This window comes from Dendrobates tinctorius, unplaced genomic scaffold (assembly GCF_039654945.1).
Source record: "Dendrobates tinctorius isolate UK_male_01 unplaced genomic scaffold, ASM3965494v1 ptg000192l, whole genome shotgun sequence".
In the NCBI taxonomy this organism is placed as follows: Eukaryota; Metazoa; Chordata; class Amphibia; order Anura; family Dendrobatidae; genus Dendrobates; species Dendrobates tinctorius.
The window spans coordinates 12,357,873-12,384,586 of record NW_027361859.1 but is presented as its reverse complement, the minus strand read 5'-3'; the positions used below and the strand labels follow the sequence as shown (position 1 = coordinate 12,384,586).

General features: G+C 42.5%; 1 protein-coding gene across 1 annotated transcript in view; it reads left to right on the top strand.

The window, feature by feature from the left end:
• Window positions 1-9,526, top strand: part of LOC141055968 (uncharacterized) — a 186,824-nt gene extending 177,298 nt beyond the window's left edge. Inside the window, 6 exon segments of the mRNA XM_073552659.1 lie at window positions 841-990; window positions 1,120-1,299; window positions 1,382-1,505; window positions 1,589-1,686; window positions 1,885-1,975; window positions 7,992-9,526. Coding sequence (XP_073408760.1) covers window positions 841-990; window positions 1,120-1,299; window positions 1,382-1,505; window positions 1,589-1,686; window positions 1,885-1,975; window positions 7,992-9,526 — 2,178 coding nt within the window.
• Window positions 9,527-26,714: the final 17,188 nt, after the last annotated feature.

The following is a 26,714-nucleotide window of genomic DNA, read 5'->3' as shown; positions in this document are numbered from 1 at the left end:
CCTTCTTAGATGCCATGTTTGCTTTTCACAGCAGCAAGTGGTTAAACTGACAAGGTTTCTGTTACAGCCGCACCTGCGCCGTCCCTGCGGTGTATATCTATGTTCTGGGGCCCAAAAGAGTTATTTTTTTTTCAAACAAATGTTTAATGTGTTAAAAAATAACAAAATGTGTCTTTCTTTTGCTTTTTTAGTTTTTTTTTTTCTTTTTACAAGAATTGTTGATGCCAATTTTCTTTTGAAACAATTAATATCTGCTTTTTTCTGGTGTTTTTCTTGTAATGTACATGGAGACTTTGGGATCAGATAATTTTGGTCCTCGGTGTTTGTGGAAACAAAAAATCTTTTCTAAAAGCCTCAAGCTTCTGTGTGTGACTCAGACCTGAGATCTAACGTGATAGAAGATTACAGTGCGGGGAAGACGGGAAACCTTCATATAGATGGCCGGTGGGGATGGAGTCAGTGACGGACTCTGGCCAAATATGTTTCTAGAGCCATAGTAGAAGATGAAGATGTCGTCCTCATCATGAAGTAGTTATTTCTCCTGTCCCGTGTAATGAATATCTCCTGCAGTATTGCTAATGCCGATTCCAGTGTCGGGAAATGAGACAAGAATTAGCGTTATGGAAGATGAGTCTATGAGGAACGTATTCAGCTGCCGACTCCGAGGAGGAAACTGCTTGTTGTCTGTGGCCTAAAATATATAGGTTTTATTAGTAGATGTAAAGAAGGAAACTAAATACTGTAAAATAATAAATCTCCTCATATGTTTCCCTTATTATCTCCAGTAATTGTATTATTACACAGGATGTTTATGATACATCGGCTCATCTTCTCATTCAGGTCTCTACAATATCAGATCCTCTCAGTGAAGATCTTCTGTATAAGAGAATTTTTCTGAATTGCCCATCAAGGATGGATATGGACAGAGACAAGATGGTGGAGAGGATATTACACCTCACCCTAGAGATCCTCTTCCGGCTTACTGGAGAGGTGAGAGATTCTGATGACGTCACATTACATCATTCTTATCTATGGGAATAACAGATGGACAGAACTGGAGAGGTGAGGACTCTGGAAATGTCTGTAGTGAGATTTATTAATGTGTCTCTCCATATCCAGGATTACACAGTAGTGAAGAAGACCTCTAGTGAGCGCTGTCAGGACCCTGTGTCTGAGGGTTGGGGAAGACCTCTGAGCCCAATCACGGGGCCTCCACCTCACCCCCTGATACATGAGGACATCATTGACCAGAAGATCATAGAACTAACCTACAAGATGATTGAGCTGCTGACTGGAGAGGTGACACTGCTGGGAATGTTGGGACATTATGCAGTAACGCTATAAAGGGATCAGGGGATGATGGTATCATTGTATGTGTCAGGCTCCTATAAGGTGTCAGGATGTCGCCGTCTATTTCTCCATGGAGGAGTGGGAGTATATAGAAGAACACAAAGATCTATACAAGGAAGTCATGATGGAGGTTCCCCAGCCCCTCACATCACCAGGTAATAGACAGGACTAAATACACACGGCCTATAATTATCTGTATGTAAAGAATGAATTCAGTCCCTGTATGTGTTTCCTCCAGATCTATCCAGTAAGAGGACAACACCAGAGAGATGTCCCCGTCCTCTTCTTCCACAGGACTGTAAACAAGAAGATCCCCATGTTCCTCAGGATCATCAGGTAGATGGCGAGAAGGTGTCATGAGATCTCCCCTGTGATGTGTAGACGGCTGTGAAGGTCTTGTGCTCAGTCTTGTTTTATCCACCAATATTATATGTTTTATACTTGTGTAATGAGAACGGTGGAGATGGCAGGATTAGAGCTGGTCATAGATGTGACTTCTCCATCTGTCTGTGACTTTTACAATATTTGTTTCAGAGTAAAGATCTGACCCCTATTAATACTACAGAGACATATGTGAGAGGTGATGAGTGGTGTAAAGAGGAGATTCCTACATATGACTACCCAGGTGAGTAGTAACCACTAACTACAAGAAGTCATAAATTCTTCTCAGTCACCGGCTGTGGCTGCATTATCGGTGGTGTAGTCCGGCCATATCACAATCATGTGATCACCATTTTGCCTCTGGTCCACAACATTCTCCTCCACCCAAAACTGTTCAAATGACTTTGGGCATTGAAAGCCCTTTTCTATAGAACTTACAAACTGGAAGATCCACCTACCCCCATGGGATTATAAGACGCTGTCCGTTACCTGCCCAGATATGTAAACTACAAAGCCAAATGATAGTGTACATAGAATGTCCTGACAAGTTAGAAAATCACTTGAAGAAAAATATTTTGATGGGCCTGTAAAAGAAAGCAGAGGGTAATGATGCTGTTGGCTTCCTAGAACCCTGATATCTTATTGGATGAATCTCCCTTCTCTCCCTTCTGAGCTGCTGAATGTGCTCATATGGTCCCTACAAGACCAGGTCCAGTCTTTCTGGCCAAACTTCACTTTTATGATCGACAACATTAAGGGTGTGTGCACACGTTGCGGAATCTGCTGCGGAATTTTCAGCGCGGATTTGTCTAAATTCGCAGGTCAAAAGACCTGCGGTTTATCTGCGGATTTAGTGCGGATTTGCCTGCGGTTTGACACCTGTGATGGAGCAGGTGCCAAACCGCTGCGGAATCCACGCAAAGAAGTGACATGCTGCGATTTTAAAACCGCGGAAAATTCCGCACCGTGGGCACTACGGTTTTATTTTACATAGATTAAAAGGGTACTGTACAATGCAGCAGAAACTGCTGTGGATCCGCAGGGCCAATTCCGCTGTGGATCTGCAGCAGAATCCGCAATGTGTGCACACACCCTAAATGAGCAGTGAGGCCAAGTGTGAATTTCTGTACAATAACAACAGAGTTTCCCTTTATCCTGGTTTCATGGAATCACTCTACATCATAACTTACAATATGTTTTCTAACATAAGGAATTCAGATTACGGCACAATCTCTCATGAAATGGTAAGCAGTAATACTTTCTCTACTCTTCTGCTCAGGACTATTAGTAGCAGCAGAAATTGAGTACAACTCCAGTTTAATTTTGAAGTTCTCCCTCCAAACATACATATATTTTATTTATTTTTTTTTTACAGGTTAATTTTGTATGATAGTTTGTGGTGGGATCAGCCTGCCTCACTTCTATGAGTCTGTAACTCCTTGGTAGTCTTTAAAAAAAAAAAAGGTCTCTATTGCCTCTTCCAAATGATCCAAAATCTAAGTTTAAGGCACCTCTACTCTGCAGTATTATAAAAGGTTCTTTTTAAATGTCTAAAATATCTTCTTGAAACTCAACTGATTGAAAATATTGGCTCTTAGGCTATGTGCACACGTAGATTTTGGTCCTGCGGATTTGTAAAAATCCGCAGGTAAAATCTCAGGTCAAAAGACCTGCGGTTTACCTGCAGATTAGCCTGCGGTTTAGCCCTGCGGTTTCACACCTCTATAATGGAGCAGGTGTGAAACCGCAGCGGAATCCGCGCAAAGAATTGACATGCTGCGGATTTGGACCCGCAGCAAATACGCACTGAAAAATCGGCAGCATGTGCACAGCGGTTTTCAGTTTACCATTGAAAACAATGGTACTGTACAATGCACCTAAATCTGCTGCGGACCCGCAGCTCCTGAAACGCTGTGGATCCACAGCAGAATCCGCACCGTGTGCACATAGCCTTAAGATAGTTTTTATTGCCAAGAGCCACCGAGCAACATACTCTAATTACATCAGAGACGTTTCACCACTAGTTACTCATTTTTTTTCTTTTTTCTGAAGAAGACTGTTGGATTTGATCATTTCAGTAAATGTGTTTATTGTCTAAACTCCGTTTTTGACCACAGTAGTTAGTGCCCAAAATACTCGGATTTACCACATCCCGCAGCCAGTTTTGTGTTCCTAATCAGGGCCCACTTTTCAAATCTGACGTGTGTCACTTTATGTGGTGATAACTTTGGGATTCTTCACAAAGGGTAATAGGAAACAAATAGACCTAACAAATTATTTTCCAACTTCTCTTGAATCTGACAATATCCTATACAGCTCTGGCAAAAGTTAAGAGACCACTGCACAGTTTTAGAAAAATCAGTTTCTCTACATGTCTGACAGACATTCCAGTGTCAGTTGAATTCCAACCAGAGTACACGTCATTCTACTTAACGTGCCTCTGATTTTGTGATCACCTGCACCAAATCTTATTTAACGAAGGAAAGTATAAAAAGCCCTGCTGTGGTGTTCACAATCCTCTTGCAATAGGACAAGCCGGATGGCAAAACAAGTGCTAGTAATATCCCAAAAGTAATAGTGATGAAAAATTAACTTTTAACCATGCCAGAGGAGTTGAAAGAAAAGTCCTAAGTGAGGAAAAGAAGGGCTCAATTCTGGCTTTACTAGCAGAGGGATACAGTGAGCGTCATGTTGCTTCCATCCTTAAAATTTCTAAGATGGAAGTCCATTATAACAAGGTCAAGCCGCAGGGACAACAAAGCTACAGACGGGCAAAGGGCGAAAATGACTCTCCACTGACCGGGATGACCATCATCTTATTCGAATGTCACTCAGCAACAGCAGGATGACATCAAGTGACCTACAAAAGGAATGGCAAATGGCAGCTGGGGTGAACTGTGTGGCAAGAAAAGTTCGTAACAGGCTCCTAGAAGCAGGGCTTAGGTCATGTAAAGCTAGAAAAAAGCCTTTCATCAATGAGAACCAAAGGAGAGCCAGGGTGAAGTTTGCCAAAGACCATAAAGATTGGACCATAGAGGACTGGAGTAAGGTAATCTTCTCTGATGAATGTAATTTTCAGCTTTGCCCAACACCTGGTCGTCTAATGGTTAGATGGAGACTTGGAGAGGCGTACAAGCCACAGTGTCTTGCACCCACTGTGAAATTTGGTGGAGGATCGGTGGTGATCTGGGGATGCTTCAGCAAGGCTGGAATTGGGCAGATTAAACTTTGCGAGGGACGTATGAATCAAACCGCATACAAAGTTATCCCGGAAAACCAGTTGATTCCTTCTGCTCAGGCAATATTCCCCAACTTTGAGGACTGTTTTTTCCAGTAGGACAATGCGCCATGGCACACAGCTAGGTCAATCAATGTGTGGATGAAGGACCACCACATCAAATCCCTGTCATGGCGAGCCCAATCTCCAGACCTAAACCCCACTGAAAAACTCTGGAATGTAATCAAGAGGAAGATGGTTAGTCACAAGCCATCAAACAAAGAACTGCTTAAATTTTTGTACCAGGAGTGGCATAAGGTCACCCAAAAGCAGTGTGAAAGACTGGTGGAAAGCATGGCAAGACACATGAAAGCTGTGAATAAAAATTATGGTTATTCCACAAAATATTGATTTCTGAACTCTTCCTGATTTAAAACATTAGCATTGTTTTTTCTAAATGATTATGAACTTGTTTTCTTAGCATTATTTGAGGTCTGTAATCACTGCATTTTTTTTTTGTTATTTTGACCATTTCTCATTTTCTGAAAATAAATACAAAATTTAGTGCTTGGAAATTCGGAGACATGTTGTCAGTAGTTTATAGAATAAAAGAGCAATGTACATTTTGCTCAAAAATATACTTATATAGAGAAAAAATCAGACAAACTGAAAATTTTGCAGTGGTCTCATAATTTTTGCTTGAGCTGTATACAGTTGTACACTACTGTCTGGGCACATGGCAGGGTTAAGAAACGAAGGAGCACGTTTTAGCTGTTAAAATGCAGACCTTGCTGGAATAGTTGTGTCTGAAAATGTATTGAAGGCACTGTTCATGGTCACCTGGCAGCTCAATAGATAGTTACCGTGAACAGGCTTGGCACTACCTACCATATTTTTCCGATTATAAGACGTTCTGGATTATAAGACACACCCCAAATTTTGAGGAGAAAAATAGGAATTTTTTGTTTTAATAAAATGGTGGTGCTTCTTATAATCCATGCGTCTTATTGCTTACCGGGGGTGGTGGCTGCGGTGAAGCGGGGACCCAGAGTCGCTGCTGGAGGATGCAGGAGTGAGGTGATGCTTCAAGCTGAGATGAGGGGGTGTTCCGATGTGCGGTGCGCCGCTGCGGGTATCTGGTGCTGCTGTCCGGTGATTCTGTTGGGTGTCCCCAATGCTGCCCGGCGATGAGCAGGTGCCCAATGCTGTGGGTGTCTCTGGTGCCCAGCGGTGCTACAGGGGTGTCCGACTCTGCCGACATTTTGTGACAGGCAAGAACCCCGGCAGTTCCACAGATTCCTGTGCGGTGAACTCCAGGAAAATGGCCATGGGGGGGGGGCGGCGCATGCGCAGATGGAGATCTTGGAACGAAGGTCTCGAAAGAAGAGATTTCAGCGCTGAAATCTCATCTCTCAAGATCTTGGTGTCGAGATCTCCATCTGCGCATGCACCGCCCCCCCACGGCCATTTTCCTGGAGTCTACCACACAGGAAACTGTGGAACTGCCAAGGCTCTGGGCTGTCACAAAATGTCGGCAGAACCCTGGCAGCGCCGGACATTCCCTTAGCACCACTGGGCACCGGAGACAACCGCAGCATCGCCGGACAACCCCTAATCCCAGCCTGCAGCAACGGTACCGGTAAGGTACATACGCATTATAAGACGCACCCCCATTTTCCCCTCCAAATTTGGGGGAAAAAAGTGTGTCTTATAATCCATAAAATATGGTACTCCTTTCTCCAGATCCCAGGGATTGTCTTTCTCATCTCCTTTTTAGACCCTCTATTTGGATCTGGATTTACACAGGGACTCCTAGGCTTGTGCCATGGTGTTACCTACTGTTCTGTTGAGTGAGATTGTAAGAATAATAGTCAGGTACCCGGGTGAGAAACAAGAAGGCAGAGAAAATACAAATTCAGAAGACGCAAGAGAAATCAGTAAACGGGGCAAGATCACAGCAGGAAACAAATGCACAAGCCGGGAGCTGATTAGAGAGGACTGAACCAGAAGAGAACAAGGCTGTATCTGGCAGCTTCCGGCAATATGCTTTGATCTTTATTAGGGTGTGGTGCTCTCCAATTGACTGAAGCAGGGAGCTGATTACTCCAGCTGGACAGCAGACACACCCATACTGCCAGACTGAATTGTACTGCTGGTCCTAGGCACCCTAATCTTAGGGCTGGATAGAGCCTGCACTGCCCAGATCATCTGGTTTTGACATCTCCTCCATTACCAGCACCACCTGCAGAATGAATAATGCAGTGCCTGGTAACAGAAGCAGATATCGCAAGAGCAGTTCCCAGAGGAAAACCAGAGCAGTAGAAATCCCTATAAAATGACTCCATTTTAGAAATTATAACCATTAATAAATTATTTTTTAGAAGTTGTGAATATTTTGGCTCTACATGAACTTTCTGGAAATTAGCACGCAGTGGATATTGCAGAGTGAAAATAACACATTTGCCATTTTATTACCCAACATATAGTGCCTACATTGTGCTCCAGGAAACACACGCACGCCGTAAATTTAAGTGGGTTCTTTTCACTATAGTAGTGCCAAATACATGGATTCTAAATGTGGTTGGGCGCACTGCAAGGATCAGAAGTGAGGGGGAGATTTGACTTTTGGAGAGTGGATATTGCTGGATTGATTTATGGAAGCCATGTTGCTTTTCAAAAGTCTCTTGAGCCACAAATAATGTGGAAAACTCTGTTTTTCCACTGACAGGTGATGAATCTGAGTGGGGAGTTGTTTTTTGTGAAATGAGTAGAAGTTTTTATTGGTATTATTTTCTCTTGCATAACATTGTTTGGTGGCTTTTTATTCCATATTTGGCAGAATGAACAGTTGAACACCACGCTCTACTGGTTCATCCTATGAGAATTTTCAACTAAAATGTGAATTGTCCTTGTCTTAGCGAATAGTTCAGTATTTTTATTCAACTTGCCATTTTTTTCATAATTTAAGTAAAAATGTTCAAAAATATAAAATTCATTCAAGGATATTTTATTCAAAAATAATAATTGGTTTTATTTTTGGCAGATGACTGCACCAAGAGCTCAGGGGGACAACTGAGATCTTCAATTTTTAAATCAGATAATCTTGAGATCACAGAGGATACAATTAAAGTGAATGCCATTACTCCAGATATACCATCATCCCTTCACAGCAAAGATCTGTCATCTTATCCTTTGAAACAGGTCCTGTCTTCTGATTCATTACCGACTACTAAGGAAAATCAAAGTCACAAAATAAGCATTAAAAAACAAACTGCTCCTAAAGCAAAAAAGCCATTTTCAGGTTCAGAATATCGAAATGGTTTTCCTCTCGAAAAGTCTTTTTTTAAACATCAAAAAATTCACACAGCAGAGAATAGATTTTCTTGTTTCAAGTGTGGGAAATGTTTTAACCAGAAATTGGATCTTGTTAGTCACCAGAGAAGTCACACAGGGGAGAAACCATTTTTATGTTCAGAATGTGGGAAATGTTTTTTATGGAAATCATTTCTTGTTAGACACCAGAGAAGTCACACAGGGGAGAAGCCATTTTCATGTTCAGAATGTGGGAAAAGTTTTGTAGCTAAATCATATCTTGTTAAACATCAGAGAAGTCACACAGGGGAGATGCCTTTTTTATGTTCAGAATGTGGGAAATGTTTTGTAGATAAATCAAGTCTCGGTAAACATCAGAGACATCACACAGGGGAGAAGCCATTTTCATGTTCAGAATGTGGGAAATGCTTTGCCCAGAAATGGAATCTTGTTATGCACCAAAGAACTCACACAGGGGAGAAGCCTTTTTCATGTTTAGAATGTGGGAAATGTTTTAACCATAAATCCGATTTTGTTAAACACCAAAGAACCCACACAGGGGAGAAGCTTTTTTCATGTTCAGAATGTGGGAAATGTTTTAACCGGAAAGCTCATTTTGATAGCCATCAGAGAACCCACACAGGGGAGAAGCCTTTTTCATGTTTGGAATGTGGGAAATGTTTTACCCAGAAAGCTCATCTTGATAGACACCAGGGAAACCACACAGGAGAGAAGCCCTTTTCATGTTCAGAATGTGGAAAATGTTTTAGCCATAAATCAGATTTTGTTAAGCACCAGAGAATCCACACAGGAGAGAAGCCTTTTTCCTGCTCAGAATGTGGAAAATCTTTTGTCTATAAATCAGATTTAGTTAAGCACCACAGAACACACAGAGGGGAGAGGCCTTTTTCCTGTTCAGAATGTGGAAAATGTTTTGTGAAGAAATTATCTTTTCTTAGTCACCAGAGCAGTCACACAGAGAAAAAGCTTTTTCCAGGTTTTTAATGTAGGAAATGTTTAACACGGAAATCAATTCTTAATAAACATGAGAGAAGTCACATTTCAGAGAAGCCTTTTTCATATTCATAATGTTGGAAATGTTTTATCCGAAAAAATTGTATCTTCTTAACGGGTTGTATATTACTAGGACAACCCCTTGTCATTCCTCATATTTTTGACATTGTTAAATTAAAAATATTCATACTCTCCTCCTGTGCTGACGCCGTTCCAATGGTGTTGGAGGTCGCTTTCCTGTGGCTCACATGAGGTTGTTTTATCACATGAGCCCTGAGCCCAATTCGGGACGATCTCACTGTCCCAGCCTTCAGAAATACAGTGATGAGCAAAAAGGTAACAATGTTTTGACCTTTAGATTTTCAGGCTCCATATTTCACCATCCACTACTGCTTTTAACTTCTTCATTTTATAGACAATCCTCTTGGCTATCTCATATATAAATCTGACTTGCAACTATTTAGGTTATGTTTAGTTATACAGATTCTTGTCTGGTCACTGCATTGTTAGAGTTTTGCTCTTGGTGGTGGAAAAATCTTTTTCTTCCTGTATTATACAAAATATAACATGAGCTCTCATTCCCTAATAGTTAGTATGTTATTAGGTTGATTCCCAAGTGAAAGGTCACTGGTTCGAATTGAGGAGCAGCCGCGAAGATTTCCCAAGAAAAGAGAAATGGCATCATCCAGCTCATCGACAGCGGTCTCTTGGCTAAGAAAATTGCAAGACTGCATCACATAAGTGCCATGACAGTTGGAAGAATACAAAATTAAGTCCGTCAAGCCATTAAAAAGAGAAGACATGAACGTCCAGAAAAAATATTGTAATCTACAAGTCTGTTTATCGAAAGATCTATCAGTTATGGCGCGACAAACATGGCAGTACAGGTGGTTCGTATGTTTCGGAATACTGAAATCACAAACTGCCATGTAAGCACCATGCAACTCACGTTACACAAGTTTGGAGTGTTGGCTCAAAAAAAGGTGAAGAAGCCTCAACTTCCAAGTAGTTATAAGAAGCATGGAGTTTGCAAAAAAGTACGTAAAGTGGACAGTAGAAAATTGAAAACGGGAGATTTGGAGCGATAAACCGAAAGACAGTAGACTAGGCTCAGAGGGGTGCAAATGGGTCTGGAAGAAACAAGGGAAAAAAGGACCAATAGATCAAGAAATTGAAGGAACTGTCAAGTTTGGTGGTGGAAGCCCGGTAATATGGGGTTGTTTCACAGCCAAAGGTATTGGCTACTTGAACAGAATCGATGGGGTATCAGTGCTGAGCTATATGTGAGCATCCTACAAGATGAGTTACTTCGTATACTTGAGTACTATGTGTATAAAAAGGGCAACAGTGTGTTCAAACAGGATGACCCAACACATAAATGGAGATTGTAGAAGAAATGGTTCAATGACAATGAAGTAGATGTGCTTGATTGACCCTTACATTCCCCAGACTTCAAACTAATTGAACACTTGTGGATAGAGTTGAAGAGAAAGCTGTATACATACCTAAGTGAGAAGACCAGTATGCACCAATTTTGGGAACGTGTAGAGTAGATCTGGGGTCAGATTTCGGTCGAGACATGTTTAAATCTGATCTAGAGCAAGCCAAGAAGGATTCAAGCAGTGTTGAAATCCTATGGTGGATTTACAAAATACCAACAAATTAATCAAAATTAAAATATAGATTTTTAAACAGTAACGATGCAGTGACATGACATGATTAGTTATGCAGATTCTTATGTTAAATAGTTGCAAGTCAAATTTATGTATGAGATAGACAAGATAATTGTCTATAAAATGATGATAGTCTCATATTCGAAGCAGTACTGTAGTGGATAGTGAATTGAAGCTTGAAAGCCAAAAGTGCAAAATATTGCTACCCTTTTGCTGGTTACTGTACTGATCATCAACGGGTACCCAACAGTGGGTACAGTGACACCAGTGCTGATTGGGTGCAGGACTCACATGATGTAATAACCTTACATGTGCCGACACCACTGGAACAGCATCTGCATGGGAGGTTTGTTTAAGTGCTTTTATTTTAACAGGATCAAACATGAGGAATGATATGGTGTTGTCCAAGTAGTGGACAGAAACAACAGTCTTACCAACACCAAGTCATATCACAAAATTTACATGCAGGATGCAGCAGACCCCAATTATAAAGGCGCACAGAACAGGTGCAAATTGCACATTTTACCATTTTTGCAGGATGCAGCAAGTACTTGTTGATTGGGTGAACTGGGGCGTCTGTCTTTGTGGGGTACACTCATATAGTGCTGGGCAGCCCGCCTGATATAACATTATGAGCGTCATTAACCGGCTGGGGTCACACTTGCGTGTGCAATGCGAGAAACGGGCATCAATATCTGGTCTGGAGTGTGCAGCTGCATAAAAATACATGCAGCCACACACTCTGGTCCGAGTGCCGGCGGCAGTTCCGGGTATTGATGCGAGAGACTCGCTCTGCACACGCAAGTGTGACCCCAGCCATAGGCTGTAAGTTGGACACTGTGCATTACATGGACCTGGGTGACTAGTGTTCTATTAAAGCCTCATTTGTGTTTTATTTTTTTACTAGGCAGCCTCCTCCTCCATGAATTGCTAGGTCTGTGTGTAGCTGCTTTCATCAGTAGTTTGCAACGGTGCTTCCCCCACCTTTATAATTGGGGTCTGCTGCATCCTGCTTGTGCATTTTGTGATTTGACTTGGTGCTGATAAGAGTGTTTGTCTTTTTTCTGGTTTGTTTTTTGAATTTATATCCTTTAGGTTGTTGTTTTTGACAACCTCTTCAAACATCAAAAGTTGTACACAGAGAGAAGTCACTATCATATGTAGAGTGTGAATAATTAATTACTGGAAAATTGTATTTTGTTGACCATCATAGCATAGCATAATGACCAACTGTGAGTCCGCACTTGGCACTCATTAGTCCGGAAATTGATCCTTACTACCAGAGTTCACTGCCACTGGGTCTCCTGGTAGCTGTGAGGCCTGGAAACCTTCAGGGAATCTTTAAGGGAGACTTTAAGGTTACTGGAGTCTTTAGCTGCTTGAACACCTGGAGGCTATGAACTAAGGTCATCTGGCATGTGTATTTTACTGTACTTATTTGTGAACAAATGGAAAAAAAACATGTGGAGTCCCCCTATTTTAAGACCCAACTAAGGGAAAGCAGACAGTTGGAGGCTGGTGTTATTATGGGAAGAGGCAAATATCGATGAAGCTTCCCAGGCTATTAATAAGAGAAAGATATACGGAATTCCTAGTTGTAAGAAGAGTTGCTCAAGTTTGGTTCCAACCAATACTCAAAGTAAATTATATTGACACTCAGAAAGATGAGGGGAAAGAAACAAGTTTAATTGGCAATCCTTATAGTTATTAATGTTTCGGCTCCTACATATGGACCTTCACCACAATGAGGTTTCAGAATCTGTCACTAGGTGATGGCATGTCCAAGGGGTAGAAGGGGGCAGTGAAATCCTGTGAAACAGTGATGGTGCCAGTGTTGAAGATAAGCGGTTCTTAGTCCATGAAATGAAAAAAATAGTTCTGATTGCCTCTTGCTGTATGTGTGATAGTCCATGTTATGCAGCGCTGCGGAACTGAGACTGAAATCGCTATGAAGCATCTTTCTGGGTGCCAAGTTCTTAATTTACTTTCCCAGGTTATTAATATCAGCACATAGCAGTCTGCGTAGCCTTTACTGGTTATTAAACTAGGGGGACCAACCCCCCCAAAAAAGATGTGGGGACCCCTCTTTATAATAACCAGCAAAGGCTAAGCAGACAGCTGGGAGTTGATATTAGCAGCCTGGAAAGGGGCCATGGATATTGGCCCCTTCCCAGACTAATAACACCAACCCTCAACCACCCCAGAAATGATGCACCATTTCTGGTGCATAGCCTTGCCACTTCCCGCTTGCACTGGTGCTTTGGCAAGCAGGGAAATGGTTTTTGGGGTTGATATCAGCTTTGTAATACTTGCTGACATAAAGCCCAGGGGTTAGTAATGGAGAGGCATCTATAAGACACTTCTATTACTTTATTTCTATAAAATATTAAATAATCCAAAGGGGTACGTCAATCTATCCCACGACGATCCCCGATTCTGCTTGCTACATCCGGATGCTGTAGTCAGCTGTGACATTAGTATTGTGACCATTCGCCACAGAATCCTGCACACATTAACAATAGTGGCTGCTGCGATGATAGCGGGTGTCAGTAAGTTTACCACAGTTCATAAGCTCTTTAGTACTTCCAAATACTTTGAATAAATAAAGAACAACAGTTATTACCTTTTGTCTGGACTTGGTCTATATATTTTTGACCAGCAGTGTGGATAATACACGAATTCTCTTTATCAATGTGCAAGTGTGTCAGAGCAATGTGTTTATGTAGATGTGCATATGTAGCAGAGTTGTGTATATATAAATGTGTGTATTTAGCAGATCTGTGTGTATATAAATGTGCATATGTAGCAGAGCTGAGTGTGCATGCACTATCCATGCATCAGTGTTGTGTGTGTATTTGTGTTTATTAATGTTCTTGCTTTGAAGCTATATGTAAATAAAACACATAGTGCAGAGATACACTACACTAACAATAGATTTAATACTTCCATATTCTGCCCTAGTGCATTAAAATTTGTAATATCCACTGTCATACAAAACTAGAATCCCAAAGGAGCTTATACTTCATTGAAGTAGAACCGCATTGAACATATGGTGTAGTGAGAAAAACTAATTCAAACGTAGGAAACTCCAGCTTCAAACTTCTTTACAAGCAGGGACTGCCTGCGATGACCAAATAAGCAGGATATCTATTGTGGGGAAAAGTCAGAAAGACTGGAATTTGTAGATTCAAGAGGCAGAGAAGTGGGAGATCTAACCCCATTAGACATAACTATTGTTCTCTTCAGAGGAAACTGGACATCTGCAACTAGACTGTTAAGTGCCAGTGGTCAAAAAGGAATATGGAGGTTTGTATAGATTCGATATTTGAGAGATTTTCAGCGAAGGGATGGACAAGACGCATTAATTCACATCAATGTAAGGCCACTGGAATCCCACAATTGAATAACGGTCTGATAGATGGAGCTATACCTGTTATATTTCAGGTCTATGTAATGGTAAAATCATGATGAAAAATATGACGGCAATGTCTAACGCCAAGAAGCGTCAGAAGCTTGTGAGTTAGGGATTTCATAAATACTGAAAGTGCTGAGAACATCTCATAAATCCATCCCACATGAGATCATCAAGGGCAGGAATATGGACATAACTTAGTAGCTAATAAAAAGTCAATGACAATTATGGTTTGTGTTCAGTGCCTGAAGATACCTAACTGTGTAGGCTTGACCCAAGTTGCATTAGATGTTTCTCAATCAAAGTGCTTCGCTAAGCTCTAAGCCATTTCTGTGATCAGTGTTTAAGTGTCTTTTGTTAATCCTTTTTATCTTATGTAATTGTATATACTGTATTGTTATGTTCCTATTTTGTATCACCCTATTTAAAAAAAAAAAAATTTCCTATCTGGACACTTCTTTCTAGATTAAATCTAAAATGTAATAGTTTTGTTTCTTTTGTTCTTTAAACCGCATCTGTTATGAACGGGTAGCCGAGGAGGAAATAAAAAACAAACAAGCTAAGTCTCAGAAAACCAAAGAGGTTGGTAACTATGCAGACAGCAGACCCCTGATCCTAACACGCAACTAGCAGCAGTCGTGGAGCGTTCCTACGGTGGTCCTAGATGCCTCGTCACAACCGGAGAACTAAATAAGCCTAAAGAGGAAAACTGCCCCAGAGCAGACCCCAAAGGAGAGACAGCCCCCCACATGTATTGACGGTTAAACCAGATGAAAACACAAACAAAGGCAGGAAAATAGGCTGAGCAAACAATGGGGCCAAACTAACTAGAAAGGACAGGAAAGGAAAGAAACTCTAATCTGCCAAAAAACCCTACAAAAATGTCCAACACAACTGATAGCAAAATTAACCCTGAAGTCACTAGACTTCTCCCACTGTATCAGCACTCTGAAATATTCTGAGACAGAGCAAAAAGAGGCCAATCTAATAAGGGACAAAAAAAAGACAATTTGGCAAATAAGTGGAAATTCAGCACAGCCCAGCCGGGCTGGCTGACCACACAAAAAACTGAAATGACCAACAAGAGCAAGTGTGAACATTAGCAAAAAACAAACTTATCTTGAGATGACTGGAACAGAGCTGAGTCCTAGACCTGAGAAGCAGACTGAATCACCAGCACTAGGATAGGGCGTCGGCTGTCTTATATCCATTCTGATCCTCCAGAGATCCAATCGTTATCTTCCTCACCAGGTGGCAAATCACTACCACTTAAACCAACCTCTCTACCTCCTGTCACCACCAGAGGGAGAATGGAAGGGGAACTCTCAACTGGTGGAGCAGAAAATGAGCTCATAACAGTACCCCCACTTGAGGAGGGGTCACCGAACCCTCATCCATGCCACCAGGCCGATCAGGATGGGCCCGGTGAAAAGCACGAACCAATTTATTGGCATGAATATCAGAAGCAGAGACCCAAGAATTATCCTCCTGGCCATAACCCTTCCATTTGATCAAATACTGGAGTCTCCGTTTAACAAAACGAGAATCCAATATTTTCTCTACCTCATATTCCATATTGCCTTTAACCAACACAGGGTCAGGAGGTGCCGCCACAAGAACTACTGGCTCAACAAACCTCTTCAACAGTGATTTGTGAAATACGTTATGGATTTTGACCGTAACTGGAAGAGCCAGTCGAAAAGAAACGATTAAGAATCTCCAAAATCCTATAAGGTCCAATAAATCTTGGCTTAAATTTTGGAGATGCAACCTTCATAGGAATATTCTTAGATGACAACCAAACCATATCACCCACTTTAAACCGGGGACCAACGGTCCTATGCCGGTAGGAAAAACGCTGGGCCTTTTCCTGAGAGAGTGACAATTTATCCACCACTTGGTCCCATATCTGCTGCATTCTAACAACCACAGTGTCCACACCTGGGCAGGACGAAGATTCCACTTGCCCTGAAGAGAATCGAGGATGAAACCCAAAATTACAGAAAAAGGGTGACGTCAAGGTGGCAGAACTAGCTCTATTGTTCAGCGCAAATTCGGCCAAGGGCAAAAATGAGACCCAATCATCTTGATCAGCAGATATAAAACATTTTAAATAAGACTCCAGGGTCTGGTTTGTTCTCTCAGTCTGCCCATTGTTCTGGGGATGAAACGCAGAGGAGAAGGACAACTGAATTCCCTGATTGGAACAAAAGGCTTTCCAAAATCTGGAAACAAACTGGACCCCTCTATCGGACACAATGTTCTCAGGAATCCCGTGTACCCGAACCACCTGTTGTAAAAACAAGGGTACCAACTCAGCGGAAGATGGCAACTTTGGGAGTGGTACAAGATGGACCATCTTCGAAAATCTATCACAAATTACCCAGATAACAGTCATTCTCTGAGAGACAGGAAGATCAGAAATAAAATCCATTGAGATATGGGTCCATGGCCTCTTGGGCACCGGCAGGGGCATCAGCAACCCACTAGAACAAGAACAGTGTTTAGACCGAGAACAAGTCCCACAGGACTGTACAAAATTCCTGACATCACGAGATGGCAGGCCACCAAAACGACCGACTCACCAAATCTCTGGTACCAAAAATACCTGGATGACCAGCCAATGCGGAGCAATGGACTTCAGACATCACTCTTTCTCCACTGGTCCGGAACATACAATCTTCCCATAGGGCAACGCTCAGGTTTATCCTCTGAAATTCCTCCAGGGCGTGTCTCAAATCGGGCGAAATGGCAGAAAGAACTACCCCCTCTCCTAGGATAGTAGTAGGCTCGATCACATTAAGAGAATCAGCAAAGAAACTCCTAGAAAGGGCGTCTGCCTTAACATTCTTAGTGCCCGGAAGAAAAGAGACCACAAAATTAAAACACGTGAAAAACAAGGGCCATCTAGCCTGTCTAGGATTCAAGCGTTTGGCCGACTCCAGATAAGTCACATTCTTTTGATTGGTGAGGACCACAAATTGATGTCTAGCTCCCTCCAACCAATGTCTCCACTCCTCAAATGCCCATTTCATGGCCAACAATTCCCGATTCCCCCGTCATAGTTGCGTTCAGATGGGGAGAACTTTCGAGAAAAGAAGGCACAGGGATTCATCTTAGAAGTCACAGGGTCTTTTTGGGACAAAACAGCTCCTGCACCAATCCCAGAAGCGTCTACCTCCACTTGAAATGGAAGTGAGACATCAGGTTGCCGTAAAACTGGAGCTGAAGTAAACCTCCGCTTAAGCTCCTGAAATGCTGAGACAGCCTCAGGAGACCAATTCAGCACATCAGCTTCCTTCTTGGTCAGATCAGTCAGTGGTTTGACAATACTAGAAAAATTACCTATACATTTACGATAGAAACTAGCAAAACCCAAAAACTTCTGAAGAGTCTTCAAAGAAGTAGGCTGAACCCAATCATAAATGGCCTGTACCTTGGCAGGGTCCATTTCAATAGTCGATGGAGATAAGATAAATCCCAAAAATGAAATCCTCTGTACACCAAAGAGACATTTCGATCCCTTAACAAACAGGGAATTCTCCCTCAAAATCCGAAACACAGTCCGGACATGTTCCACATGGGAATCCCAATCACTAGAAAAGATCAAAATATCATCCAGATAGATGATCAAAAACTTATCCACAAAGTCTCGGAAAATATCATTCATAAAGGACTGGAAGACAGAAGGGGCATTGGAGAGCCCAAAAGGCATCACCAGGTACTCAAAATGTCCGTCCGGAGTATTAAACGCCGTCTTCCATTCATCCCCGTGCTTGATGCAAATAAGATTATATGCCCCCCTGAGGTCAAGCTTAGTAAACCAGCAGGCACTCTTACCTCTGATGTCTGATTTATTCTCCAGAGTTAATGGGTACTGATATTTACCAGTCATCTTGTAAAGGGAACGATAATCAATACACGGTCTTAATGAACCATCTTTCTTGGCCACAAAAAACCCCCAGCACCTAAAGGTGACGAGGATGGTCTAATATGACCCTTCTCCAACGACTCCTTAATATAGGATCGCATAGCATCATGTTCGGGTACAGATAAGTTAAAAAGCCGACCCTTGGTCCCAAGCCGACCCTTGGGAAATTTACACCCAGGCATCAACTCAATTGCACAGTCATAGCTCCTATGAGGAGGCAAAGACGCAGACTTGCTCTCACTAAATATATCAGAAAAATCGACCAGATAATCAGGAATATCATGAGACTGAGGAGAGGTGGAGAAACAGGAGCGTCCCTAAGAACACACTGACAACTCCAACTCACCACAGACACAGATTTCCAATCTAAAACTGGGTTATGAGTTTGCAACCAGGGGAACCCCAGAACAACAGCATCATGCAAATTATTCAGCACCAAAAATTTACAATTTTCCTGGTGGTCTGGGGCAACTCGCATTATCACCTGGGTCCAAAACTGAGGTTTATTCTCCGCCATAGGAGTGGCATCAATACCCCTCAAAGGAATAGGCGTCTGCAGAGGCGTCATGGACAAACCACAGCGTTTAGCAAAGTCCAAATCCATCAGATTCAGAGCTGCTCCTGAATTCACAAAAGCCTTAGTGAAAAATGTGGACATGGAGCAGATCAGAGTAATTGCCAAAAGGAACTTAGGTTGTATACTGCTCACAGCAAATGTGTGTGCAAAACGTTTCTCTCATTTAGGGCAGGCAGAAATAGTATGAGAGGCGTCTCCACAGAAAAAACACAGACAAAACCCCATCACATTGCATAGGTTCAGACATTTGTTCAAAAGGTGGCAGCGCCTCCCTTGTATTTTTACATTCACGTAAATGCCGATCAACTTGAATGGCTAATGCCCATAGAGCCATCCAGACCAGAGGGAACAGGAAATCCCACCATAACATCTTTTACGGTCTCTGATAAACCTTTCCGAAAGAGGGCTGCCAATGCACTATCATTCCTTGTAGTAAGGACCGCCCACTTTCGGAATTTTTGACAATATAACTCTGCAGGATCCTGAGCCTGGTTTAATGCCAACAGGGTTCTCTCAGCTTGATCAACGGAATTAGGTTCATCATACAACAACCCCAAGGCCTGAAAAAATGCATCCACATTAGTCAGAATAGGATTTTCAGGTGTCAGAGAAAACGCCCAATTCTGGGGATCGCCGCCCAGCAAGGAGATGACAATTTTAACCTGCTGTGCAGAGCTCCCCGATGAGTTAGGCTTCAAGGCAAGAACTAATTTACAATTCTTAAAATTCAAAAATTTAGACCGATCCCCAGAAAACACATCAGGAGTAGGGATCTTGGGTTCAACAGCACGTGATTGAGCGAGATAGGCGGAAATTCCCTGCACTTCAGCAGTGAGCTGCTCCACACGAGCAGACAATTGCTTAATCTCCATTAAGAAAAAAAAAAAAAATCCTCCTACGGCCCCAGAGAAAAAAGAAGAAAAAATATAAAAATAAAAAATAAAAATTCTGACACTTTTCTTTCCTTTTTTTTTTTTCTTTTCTTCTAAAACAACTTTTTCCTGCTTTTGATTACCCTAGAATCTGCGATATGGCTGGTGATTCTGTTATGAACGGGTAGCCGAGGAGGAAATAAAAACAAACAAGCTAAGTCTCAGAAAACCAAAGAGGTTGGTAACTATGCAGACAGCAGACCCCTGATCCTAACACGCAACTAGCAGCAGTCGTGGAGTGTTCCTACGGTGGTCCTAGACGCCTCGTCACAACCGGAGAACTAAATAAGCCTAAAGTAGGAAAAGAGGAAAACTAACTGTCCCAGAGCAGACCCCAAAGGAGAGACAGCCCCCCACATGTATTGACAGTTAAACCAGATGAAAACACAAACAAAGGCAGGAAAATAGGCTGAGCAAACAATGGGGCCAAACTAACTAGAAAGGACAGGAAAGGAAAGAAACTGTCTGCAATCTGCCAAAAAAAACTACAAAAATGTCCAACACAACTGATAGCAAAATTAACCCTGAAGTCACTAGACTTCTCCCACTGTATCAGCACTCTGAAATATTCTGAGACAGAGCAAAAAGAGGCCAATCTAATAAGGGACAAAAAAAAGACAATTTGGCAAATAAGTGGAAATTCAGCACAGCCCAGCCGGGCTGGCTGACCACACAAAAAACTGAAATGACCAACAAGAGCAAGTGTGAACATTAGCAAAAAACAAACTTATCTTGAGATGACTGGAACAGAGCTGAGTCCTAGACCTGAGAAGCAGACTGAATCACCAGCACTAGGATAGGGCGTCGGCTGTCTTATATCCATTCTGATCCTCCAGAGATCCAATCGTTATCTTCCTCACCAGGTGGCAAATCACTACCACTTAAACCAACCTCTCTACCTCCTGTCACCACCAGAGGGAGAATGGAAGGGGAACTCTCAACTGGTGGAGCAGAAAATGAGCTCATAACACGCATCCCAGAAAGCCATACGCTACCTGTAAGGGGTGTTCGTTCGGCTTGTAAAATGATTGGTGGTGGCAGCTGATAATCTTTCTTTTGTTTTTGTGGCGTTGACAGTGACCATACTGAGGTATAATATACATATATATATATATATATATATATGTATATATACATGCACTGCTCAAAAAAATAAAGGGAACACTTAAACAACAGAATATAACAAGTAAATCAAACTTCTGTGAAATCAAACTGTCCACTTAGGAAGCAACACTGTTTGACAATCAATTTCACATTGTGTTGTGCAATTGGAATAGACAACAGGTGGAAATTATTGGCAATTATCAAGACACCCTCAATAAAGGAGTGGTTCTGCAGGTGGGGACCACAGACAACATCTCAGTACCAATGCTTTCTGGCTGATGTTTTGGTCACTTTTGAATGTTGGTTGTGCTTTCACACTCGTGGTAGCATGCGACGGAATCTACAACAAACACAAGTGGCTCAGGTAGTGCAGCTCATCCAGGATGGCACATTAATGCGAGCTGTGGCAAGAAGATTTGCTGTGTCTGTCAGCATAGTGTCCTATGGGCTGGAGGGGGCCGTAGGAGGGCAACAACCCAGCAGCAGGACCGCTACCTCTGCCTTTGAGCAAGGAAGAACAGGAGGAGCACTGTGAGAGCCCTGCAAAATGACCTCCATCAGGCCATAAATGTGTATGTGTCTGCATGTGATTGACGTGACAGAGTCTGGAGATGCCGTGGAGAGTGATCTGCCTGCAGCATCCTTCAGCATGACCGGTTTGGCAGTGGGTCAGTAATGGTGTGGGGTGGAATTTCCTTGGAGGGCCGCACAGCCCTCCATGTGCTCGCCAGAGATAGCCTGACAGCCATTAGGTACCGAGATGAGATTCTCAGACCCCTTGTGAGACCATATGCTGGTGTGGTTGGCCTTGAGTTCCTCCTAATGCAGGACAATGCCAGACCTCATGTGGCTGGAGTGTGTCAGCAGTTCCTGCAAGATGAAGGCATTGAAGCTATGGACTGGCCAACTCGTTCCCCAGACCTGAATTCGATTGAGCACATCTGACATCATGTTTCGCTCCACCAACATCACATTGCACCACAGACTGTCCAGGAGTTGGCAGATGCTTTAGTCCAGCTCTGGGAGGAGATCCCTCAGGAGACCATCTGCCGCCTCATCAGGAGCATGCCCAGGTGTTGTAGGGTGGTCATACAAGCACGTGGAGGCCACACACTACTGAGCATCTTTTCCTTGCCATGAGGCATTTCCACTGAAGATGGATCAGCCTATAATTTGATTTTCCACTTTGATTTTGAGTATCATTCCAAATCCAGACCTCCATGGGATATTCATTTTGATTTACATTGATAATTGTTATGTTTTATTGATCTGAACACATTCCATTATGCAATGAATAAAAATTTGCAACTGGAATATTTCATTCAGAGATATCTAGGATGTGGTATTTTAGTGTTCCCTTTATTTTTTTTGAGCAGTGTGTGTATGTATGTGTGTGTGTGTGTGTGTATATATATATATATATAGTTTTTTTTCCATGCATTGGAATCAGTTGCTTTAAAAAGTATTCACCCCCTTTTGCCTTTTATCTACTTTGTTAATATTTTTGTAATCCAATTTGTGTGTGATGCATCAGCAGTAAATAGTCTAAGTTGATGAAGTGAAATAAGAAAAATATAGACGTAAATTAAATTTACAAGATCAAAAAAACTAAAATTTGACATGTGCATATGTATTCACCATTTTGCTATGAAACCCCTAAAAATTTCTGGTGCAATCATTACCTTCATAAGTCACATGCTTAGTGAAAGGAAGTACACCTGTGTGCAATCTAAGTGTCACATTTATTTATTTTACTCATTTATATAGCACTATTAATTCCACAGCGCTTTTCAAACATTATCGACACAGTCTCCTTTGGGGCTCACAATCTAGATTCCCCATCAGTATGTCTTTGGAATGTGGGAGGAAACCGGAGTACCCGGAGGAAACCCACGCAAACACGGAGAGAACATACAAACTCCTTGCAGATGTTGTCCTTGGTGGGATTTGAACCCAGGACCCAAGCGCTGCAAGGCTGATCTGTTAGTACATACACACCTTTTCTGAAAGGCCATAGTAGCTGCAACACAATTAAGCAAGAGGTACCACTAACCAAATAGTATCATTAAGACCAATAGGATCTCCAAACAAGTCAGGGACAAAAAAACCTATACGCCAGGGACAAAGTAGAGAAGTCCAAGTCAGGGTTGGGTTATAAAAAAAAAAAAAATACCAATCTCTGATGATCCGCAGGAGCAGCAAAAAATTCATTATCATCCAATATAAAGAATATAGTACAACAACACCCCTGCCAAGAGAGGACCGCCCACCAAAACATTTTTGTCAAAGAGGGCATTAATCAGAGAGGCAGCAACGAGAACCAAGGTAGCCCTGAATAAGCTGCAGAGTTCCCAAGTAGAGACTGGAGTATCTGTCCATACGACCACAATTAGCCATAAAAGCCACACTCTATAGAGGTGGCTTTTTTGGAAGAGTGGCCAGAAAAAAGCCCATACTTAAAAAATTGTAAAGCATTTTTTGAGTTTTCAAAAATACATGTGGGAGACTCACCAAATGTATGGAGGAATGTGCTGTTGTCAGATAAGAAGAAAATTAAACTTTTTTGGCCACCAAGGTAAACGATATGCCTGTTGCCAAAGCAACACAGCTTTTACCCCAAAAACACCATCTCCACTGTGAAACATGGTGGTGGCAGCATCATGCTGTGGGGATGTTTTTCGGCAGCAGGTACAGGGAAACTGGTTAAGGGGAAGATGGATGGAGCAAAACACAGGATATTCTTCAGCAAAACCTGTTTCATTCTGTCAGTGATTTGAGGCTGGGACTGAGGTTCACCTTTCAACAAGACTCAAAGCACACTGCTAAAGCAACACTCAAGTAGTTTAAGGTAAATGTTTTGGAGAGGCCTAGACAAAGCCCAGATCTTAATCCAATTGTGATTCTATGGTTAGACTGGATTGCTGTTCACCAGAGGAAACAATCTAACTTGAAGGAGCTGGAGCAGTTTTGCCTTGAGGAATGGGCAAAAATCCTAGTGGCAAGATATGGAAATGTGAGACTTATCCCAGAGGCGTATCTAGGCTTTCTGGCACCCGGGGCAAGAATTCAGTTTGGCGCCCCCCCCCCCAGCACACATGCAATTTGCACACTTAGTCATGTACCCACGAGCGGCTCTCCCTATTGCTCTCAATGTTCAGTGAAAAACTGAGAGAAGCAGGAAGAGAAGCTCGTTGTCACAGGACCATAAATAAGAAAATCGCATATGAGTGAAGTGTCCATGTGATGACTACTGGAACCTGCAGAGCTGAATCCTGACATTGCAGCTTCTGAATTCTCACAACTAATTCACTGCACACTTTTAGGATTCTCCCTTGCTGATGGACAGTCATGTCAGCACAAGTATGTGATTTGTATACTTCTGGCCACATTCCGACTAGACGTGCCCGGCCTCGCTCCGTTCATTTTCATTGAGTGAGGCCACACATGTCTAGTCAGCATGTGACCGCATGTATGTAAATTACCGGCATGAGAGAATCCTAACAGCGTTCAGTGAGAATTCAGAAGTCTGCAGTCACATAGAATGACTGCAGACTCAGCACAAACCTGGACAACTCCTTTTAATGATCCTAGTATAAAAACATGAGAATAAGTCAGTAGCACAAGTAACATTTACATCCAGGTACCTTATAGATGACGTCGTCTCTGGAGTCATTTTCCTTCTTTTCTTCATCTTGTCCAGACACCATGATGAGTTTTCTCATCCACAGCTGTCTCTGCAGACTTCCATCTTCTCCGGTCTTCTGCAGCAAATCTCCACATGATGCCCTTATAATGCTCCTGAATAAAAATATCTGCAGTACACTGTTGCATGAAAAGAAAGAGAGGGCGGGCACCACTACGTATATACAATAACCAATGTAAGGGGTGCTGCCTGTGTGCCAAATACAAGATGTGTGAAGAAAAGAACAAAGACAGCACACCAGGGCGCACACACCAATTAAGGATGAAGTGAAAAAGGCTTTATTATAACAAAAATCGTACACACATGTTAAAAACATCTAAAACACTAAAACCAGTGATAGACTGTGTAATACATGTAGGGAAACAAATGTTGACAATTAAAAAATATTTGCATAAGTACCAGAAACAGTGACAAAAATATGAAGCTTACAAGACAGTGACCATCCATTCAACGTATATAAGTCACTACTGGTGCTAATTAGTGTTGAGCGATACCATCCGATACCCTAAAATATCGGATCGGATGGTATCGACCCGATACGAAAAAAGTATCGGGTATCGCCGATTCCGATACCGGAAGTCCCATTCATGTCTATGGGACTTCCGGTATCGGAATAAGAAAAACCCTTTTCTGTCCTTGTACAGCCTCTCGGGGGGGTGTACGGATCTTCCGGGGGTCTGTGCCGACTGCCCGGGGGTCTGTGCGGACTGCCGGGGGTCTGTACCGGCCTGCCGGGGGGTTGTGCCGGCCTGCCGGTGGTCTGTACCGACTGTCCGGGGGTCTGTGCAGGCTGCGGTGGGCTGTGCCGACCTCCCGGTGGTCTGTACCGACTGCCCGGGGGTCTGTGCGGACTGCCGGGGATCTGTACCGGCCTGCCGGGGGGATGTGCCGGCCTGCCGGTGGTCTGTGCCGACTGTCTGGGGGTCTGTGCAGGCTGCGGGGGTCTGTGCAGGCATCGTCCGATGGGACTACAAGTCCCATTGGGCGATGCCTGCTACCATGACGGTGATTGACACATTAGCCAATGATGGGACAGTAGTAGTCCCATCATCCGGCTAATGTGTTGAATGTACAAAAAAAAACATACTACATACATACTACATACATATTACATACATGCTACATACTGTACATACTACATGCATGCAACTTACATACATACTACATATATACCACATGCATGCAACATGCATACTACATATATACTACATGAAACATACATACAACATACAGTGCCTACAAGTAGTATTCAACCCCCTGCAGATTTATCAGGTTTGATAAGATGCAAATAAGTTAGAGCCTTCAAACTTCACACAAGAGCAGGATTTATTAACAGATGCATAAATCTTACAAACCAAAAAGTTATGTTGCTCAGTTAAATTTTAATAAATTTTAAACATAAAAGTGTGGGTCAATTATTATTCAACCCCTAGGTTTAATATTTTGTGGAATAACCCTTGTTTGCAATTACAGCTAATAATCGTCTTTTATAAGACCTGATCAGGCCAGCACAGGTCTCTGGAGTTATCTTGGCCCACTCCTCCATGCAGATCTTCTCCAAGTTATCTAGGTTCTTTGGGTGTCTCATGTGGACTTTAATCTTGAGCTCCTTCCACAAGTTTTCAATTGGGTTAAGGTCAGGAGACTGACTAGGCCACTCCAACACCTTTATTTTTTGCCTCTTGAACCAGGCCTTGGTTTTCTTGGCTGTGTGCTTTGGGTCGTTGTCTTGTTGGAAGATGAAATGACGACCCATCTTAAGATCCTTGATGGAGGAGCGGAGGTTCTTGGCCAAAATCTCCAGGTAGGCCGTGCTATCCATCTTCCCATGCGGACCAGATGGCCAGGCCCCTTGGCTGAGAAACAGCCCCACAGCATGATGCTGCCACCACCATGCTTGACTGTAGGGATGGTATTCTTGGGGTCGTATGCAGTGCCATCCAGTCTCCAAATGTCACGTGTGTGGTTGGCACCAAAGATCTCGATCTTGGTCTCATCAGACCAGAGAACCTTGGATGCAACATACATACATAGTACATATATACCACATGCATGCAACATGCATACCACATATATACTACATGCATGCAACATACATATATACTATA